A 7,195-nucleotide genomic window follows, 5' to 3' on the forward strand; every position below is an offset into this window, starting at 1 on the left:
CTTATTTTTCATATTCGCTTTTCAATGAAGAAAATGGTTTTTGTTTTGTTTTGGTTTTGCCTGAAATTATTTGGTGAAAGCAACCTTTCATAGCCACAAAGTGACAGGTCAGCAAGTGCAGCCAGTGCACCCCAGCAGCATGATTGTTCAAGACACGTTTTCATGTGTTAGGAACCAAAAAACAAACCCACTGCCATAAAGTTGATTCCAACTCACAGCAACCCTATAGGACAAAGTAGAACCGCCCCATAGAGTTTCCAAGGCTGTTATTTTTACAGAAGCAGAGTGCCTCTTCTTTCTCCCACAGACACACTAGTGGGCTTAAACTGCCAACATTTTGGTTAGCAGCATGTGTTAGGAGGCTAGGCATAAAACAGCAACTAAGTGGTGGTTCAATACTTACGAATATCATTTCACTTATGTTTTGAACAACTGACATAAGAACTAGCCATTTCTTCCAAGTGACATGCTGGAAGGGTCTTGGGAGTCCTGCAGAACTAGAGAATCAAGATGGGATCCTGACGACTAGGACCTGACAGTGAAAACCATTGCTCTGAAGCAAGGTAACTGCAAGCCTGTTTGGCTGGCATGTGATACAGCTATCAGGTTTTACAGACCATCAACTGAGGTAACCCCCTTGGCTCTGCATCAGCTACTATGGCAGGAAGAAGTGAAGCCATAATAAGGTTCCTGGCAGAGTAGTAGAGCTTTTTTTTGGGAGGGGGGGGATCTGTAAACTTCTCATATACCAACAATACCAACCAGCTGTTGCTGTGTGCCATCAAGTTGATTCTGACTTGAAGCAACCCCACATGAGAGCACAACTGCCTGACAGGGTTTCCTATATTGTCATCTTTGCAGAGGCAGATCACCAGGTCTTTCTCTCCTGGAGTCACTGGCTGGCTTCAAACTGCCAGTCTTTTGGTTAACAGCTAAGTAATTAACCACCAGGAATCTTTATCAACCAGCTAATGGACATGAAAGTTTCCTAGCAAACAAAACATACAAAAATCAGTTGTTTCTTTAAAAGAAAGCACAATGAGAAGGAAACAGAAAAGGAACCAATGAGAGTAGCAGTTAGCAGATACCAGTTTATTAAACATAGTGCATGATTCAAAAGCATCTGATATTTCACAGCCAACAAGATTTCCTACTTCTTCATTACAAAATACTGGATACCCTGAATATAGTTCATTCAAGGTCCCTCATCCTTTTTGTCTACATTTAGAATTAAACGGGTTTCCCCGTTTAGCACCCATTTCACATTCACTGAAGGCTTTGGGAAGAAGGGGTAATAGGGCTTGTAACTGCCCCTCTGAACCAAAGGCACTTAATGTTCAAAGATAAAGCACGGGAGAGTCACCCCACAGACATTCCTGCATGTTCAGATTACTAAACATTAGCATGCCATCACTGGCCCACGTGGGATTCATCATAATAATGTAAAAGACACTGATTTCCTAGGAAAAACAAAGTGCAGTATGAATATAAAAGACTCATCACCCCAACCCTTTTCTGAAAATAATACATAAGAGAACTCTTATCTTACATGATTAGGATTACCCAACCCAAGGTGCACATATGGAAAAAAAAAATAGTTAAAAAAATCTGTCATATATTCTCACTATGAAATCATCACAATAGAATCTGATATCACTCCTAGGATTTTTGAATTGGAGAGAACCTCAGAAATCATGTTGTCCATCCCCTCAACTGATAATAAGGGCACTGAGGCCCAGGAAGGTCAGGTATGGGAATCCAGGATCTAAACCCTGAAGCAGATCCTGGGTAGAACGTGGCCCCCTGAAGCCCAGTTCTCTCCGGGTTCTCTCTGCCTCCCAATCCTCTTTAAGAAGACCCTAAAAAGTAAAACATGGCAATGATCTCCATAGACAATAAAGCATGGCACTGACACTAATCAGTGATTTGGTCTTGCGAGACGATTCCTTTGGCCATTGGGCAGGTGTGTAGCCCACCTCAGGGCGGGAATTCCTTTGCATGAGATCATGCAAAGTTCTGAGGCAAGCTGAATGCAGGCTGGACCCCACTTCTTCTGGGATTTAGGAAAGGCTCCTCCTGGCTATTAGCCCATGGTGGGCAGGAGGTCTGCCGCACAGCGGAATCCCAGATTCGAAGCAGAGCTGTCCGGTGTGTTCTGGCTCCGAGCAGCACAGCGATACCTATAGCAGTAGGACTGTACAGAGAATAAAAAGGAAGGTAAGTTCTAGTTGGTTGAAGGCTCTAATCTGTCAGATGAATGTTCTACAAAAATAACCGCTGTAGAGAAGTTACAGAGCGCTAGAGTCAATGCTCCTCTCCAAACACCCACACACATTCACTTAACATGTATATACTGAAAAGGGAAGTATAGAATCAACCATATATTATCCAACATACTTTACCTTATAAGCACAACACAGGTATATACAGAGATGTTGTGACCATTACTTATAACAGTGAAAAACAAAACTTTTAACAACCAATGGTTATACAGTACGGCACATCCATGTGATAATATTCTAAGTTGAGCAGACTCATGGAGACCCCATGTGTGTCACAGTAGAACTGTGCTCCATAAGATTTTCAATGGCTAATTTATCAGAAGGAACTCTGGTGGCTTGGTGCCTAAGACACTTGACTGCTAACCAGAAGAATGGAGGTTCAAACCCACTAGCCACTCCTCAGAAGGAAGGTTGGGCAATCTACTTCCGTAGTGATACTGCCTCGGCAACCCAAGGAGGGGTCACTATGAGTCGGGGCCGACTAGATGGCACATCACAACAACAAACAACAATTTATCAGAAGTAGATCACCAGGCTTTTCTTCTAAGGCACCTCTGAGTGGACTCCAACTTCCAACCTTTTGGTTAGCAGCAAGTACATTAACCATTTGTAGGACATGGGGACATTAAAAATTATGTTTTCATGTGTTGTTAGTTGTTGTTATGTGCTGTCGAGTCAAACCCGACTCATAGCGACACTTCCTTGGGTTTCCGAGGCAGTATCACTACAGAAGTAGGATTGCCCAACCTTCCTTCCGAGGAGTGGCTGGTGGGTTTGAACCACCAGCCGTCTGGTTAGCAGGCAAGTGTCTTAGCCACTATGCTACCAGAGCTCCCATGTTTTCATCTAGTCTTTTATATTCTTGGCATATATAATTATCTAGATTGAGATCACACTGTGTGCACAGTTTTTCATTTAACATTTTATTATGAGAATTCCCTATGTTATTAGTATTTAGTAACATAGGGGCTTCTCATAATACATATTATTTATATATTAGTAGTTAATAACAGGGAATTCTCATAATATATATTATTATTTATATATTAGTATTTCATAACACAGGGAATTCTCATAATAAAAGGTTAAGTGAAAAACTGTGCGCACAGTGTGATCTCATTCTAGATAATTATGTATGCCAAGAATATAAAAGACTGGAAGACTCAGAATGTACCACAATGTTAATGGTTGTTATCCTCAGGTAATGAGGTTACAAAATTTCCTACAATAAGTATTTTGTTACTTTTACCATTTAAAAAGTTACTGTTACATTTAGAGTGATAGTGACATTAAAACCAAGTAATAAAGATAAATATCAATCGAGATATTATGAGATATTATGAAGAAAAACATTATGATACCATTTCATATCCAGCAGATTGGCAAGTCAAGTAGCAAGTGTGGACAAGGCTGTGGGCCAACAGAAGCACTTAACATTACTTTTGGAGTTCAAATAATAATTCAAAAGCTATCCATCTTTGTGATGTGTTTTGTATTTGTGTTTTACTTTATATTAGCAGGGTAAAGACACTGAGCACCTGCTACACACCAGACATGGTACTAGGGTGCTTTCATCTTGTTATTTCATCTGGTCATAACAGCCAAAGAAATTAAGGAAGTTACTCAAGATCATATAGTTGTTAAAGTAAGCAGGAATCCAACCAAGACCCTCTGATTCTAACTATGATGCACTTGTTCCCCTAGTAAGAAGCTATGCTCTCAAAGGAAAGGGAACCACATCTTGTGTCTTCTGTACCATCTCCACCTTACATATTCATCATGTGTGCACACACACACACTCACACAAACATATAAAAAAGTCCAACAAATATCCCACAACACCTAAAAGTATTCAGTGCAGAACCACAGATTACTTGACTCAAATACATAAAAGCTTCCAGATTCCAAAAATAGCCATGCACAGAAACTTCATGTCCTTGAGATTGTTCTTTGATCCAAAATAACAGAGAATGAAAATAAACCATTTGCCCGGTGTACCAGGAGTATTAACCCTGACTTAGGCCAGTGAATCTACAGCTCCTGCCAGTTGGTAAGAAATCGCACAAAGAATCAGGTAGAATAACTCTTGAGTCTCAGGGAAAAGAGATAATTGAAGGTGGTGGTGGTGTGTGTGTGGGGGGTAAGTCGACATGCAAGAGGATTTTTTAAAATGTCTTATTATTCTCTTCTGACAAAAATGGAACACTTCTAATCTTCATAAAAATTATTTCTAAAGTTGACACAGAAATTCTCTGGAGCATTCCTACCATAAAAAGAAAGTGATGGTGCTTTATTTTATACAGATAGTGTAACAATAGCAACGAATTTCCTCATTTTCCTTGTGGCCAGGGAGGAATATAACCTATTAGCAATTCTCAGGCATGCAGAGGGAAGATGAATTAAAAAAAAAAAAAAAGTGCTTTAAATAATAATAATTTTTAAAAAATTAATGGCATCTGTTATCCACGTGCAATGAAAGTTCCAAAAGGCCAAGAGGAGACCGACCATGCAAGACATGCAGCAGGAGCCTTGTTCTACATGGGGACTACTCACAGAGCAGCTCGAAAGCAACAGTGCTTTGGTATTTCTAGAACCAAGGTCCTGTGGATAATCCATGGCCCCAGTGCATCTCTGTATATACAGTGAATTAGTTCAGGAGACTGATAGCCAGAGATCACATGCTTGTTCCCTAACTGTACCACACATAACAGAAAACAATAAGTCAAGCATTTCCTGACTGACCCCTGTGTGCACCCATGAGGAGCCCAGAGTCTAGGCATGATTCTGTCCTGGTGGAAATCACAGGCTAGCCAAGGAAACAGTGATTACACAACAGCTACAAAACATGTAAGGTTTAAACAGTTGTGAGATTACTAATTCGGGTGGAAATAATTGTCTCTTTTATAATCCCAGTCTTTAGGAAAAATTTTTTAAATCAGACCTTGACCTAAGTGGGATTTACAGGATCATGGCAGTGGTTCTGGAAGACTTTGCCTACATTAGAATAGTCTGGAGAGCTAGTTTAAATACATATTGCTAGTATTGAATACAGTTTAAATACATATTACTCACACCCAGTTATTCTGATTCAGTATGTTGGGGCCTCAGAACCTGCATTTTGAACAAGTTTTAGGTGCTGCTGATGCTACTGGCCCATGACCCACACTTTGAGTAGCACTGATTTCCAGGATTTGGAAAGCAGAAAAAGAAGGCATGTTAAGTTGTGAAAACAATAACATGAGAACTATGAACTTGGAAAAATTCAGACACATTAAGAGGATAGCAAAACTATAATCTGAAAATGTCTAAACATGTTTTATTTGTTCATTAAATATTTGAGAGCTTACAATACGTCAGACACTATTCTAGGCACAAAGGATACAAGAGGAACATGATAGACAAGGTACCTGTTATCAGGGAGCTTACATTCAATAGGGAGTAGTCAAACAATAAAGATATCAGTGCACTGAAGATCCTTTCTGGTCAGTTATCTATGACAAGAGTAAAATAGGGAGAAGGGACTAGGGGACTAGGTGACTACCTCAGACAGGCTGGTGTGGGAAGTCAACATGTGAGCTGAATTGCATCAAGATTTAAAAAATGAGAAGTACAGGCGAAAGCAATGAGGAGAATAAAGATGTTAACAAGAGACAGGAAATGTGGGTGGATAAATAGGATGGAGTCACATCACAGGCTGTCTTCTCAGCATAAAGAGGAGTTTGGGCTTGACACAAATTAGAACTGTGAAGATAAAATAGTTGCTAATATGCTCACAAGAAAGGGCGAAATCCATGATTCTATAGCTATTGTTGTTGTTAGGTGCCGCTTAGTTGCTTCCGACTCATAGCAACCCCATGCACAGCAGAATGAAACACCACCTGATCCCGCACAGCTCCATGATCCTTGCTATACTTGAGCCCATTGTCACAGCCACCGTGTCAATCCATCTCATCAAAGGCCTTCCCCACTTTCATTGACCCTCCACCTTACCGAGCATGATATCCTTCTCCAGGGAATGGTCCCCTCTGACAACATGACCAAAGTAGGTGAGATAAAGTCTGGCCATCCTCGCTTCCAAGGAGCATCTCGGCTGCACTCCCTTCAGGACAGATCTGTTAGTTCTTTTGGCAGTCCATGGTACCTTCAGCATTCTTCGCTAGCACCACAACTCAAAAGCATCAACTCTTCTTTGATCTCCCTTATTCATTGTCCAGCTCTCACATGCATACCAGGCAACTGGAAATATCATGGCCTGTGTCAGGCACACCTTAGTCCTAAAGGAGACATCCTTGCTCCTCAGCACTTGAAAGAGTTCCTTTGCAGCCGATCTGCCCAGTGCTACACGTCATCTAATGTCCTGACTGCTGCTTCCATTGGCCTCGATTGTAGAACCAAGCAACATGAATTCTTTGACAATCTCAATCTTCTCTCCATTTATCGTGATGCTGCTTATTGGCCAGTTGTGATGATTTTTGTCTTCTTTATACTGAGATGTAAACCATACTGCAGACTGTGTTCCTCTATCTTCATCAGTAAGTGCCTCAAGTCATTCTCACTTTCAACAAGCAAAGTTGTATCATCAGAGTATCTCAGGTTGTTAATGATTCTTCCTCCAATTGTGATGCCACATTTTTCTTCATATAATCCAGCTTCTCAGAATGTTTGCTCAGCATATAGATTGAATAAGTATGGGGAAAGGATACAAGCCTGACACACTCCCTTCCTGATTTTAAACCATGAAGTGTCCCCTTGTTCCGTTTGAATGACAGCCTCCTGGTCACGGTACAGGTTCCTCATGAGTACAATCAAGTATTCAGGAATTCCCATTCTTCTCAATGTTATCCATAATTTGTCATGATCCACACAATCAAATGCCTTTGCATAGTCAATAAAGCACAAGTAAACATCTTTCT

The 7,195-nt window shown here is 40.6% G+C and overlaps 1 protein-coding gene across 1 annotated transcript in view; it reads right to left on the reverse strand.

The window, feature by feature from the left end:
- Positions 1-2,083: 2,083 nt before the first annotated feature.
- The window catches only part of SUMF1 (sulfatase modifying factor 1), a 197,502-nt gene continuing 192,390 nt past the window's right edge, over positions 2,084-7,195 (reverse strand). The window contains exon 9 of the mRNA XM_007954056.2: positions 2,084-2,194. Within this exon, the coding sequence (XP_007952247.1) occupies positions 2,084-2,194 (111 nt within the window). The remainder of the gene's footprint in view (positions 2,195-7,195) is intronic.

This window comes from Orycteropus afer, unplaced genomic scaffold (assembly GCF_000298275.1).
Source record: "Orycteropus afer afer isolate SDZICR_OR568_19922 unplaced genomic scaffold, OryAfe1.0 scaffold00429, whole genome shotgun sequence".
Lineage (NCBI taxonomy): Eukaryota > Metazoa > Chordata > Mammalia > Tubulidentata > Orycteropodidae > Orycteropus > Orycteropus afer.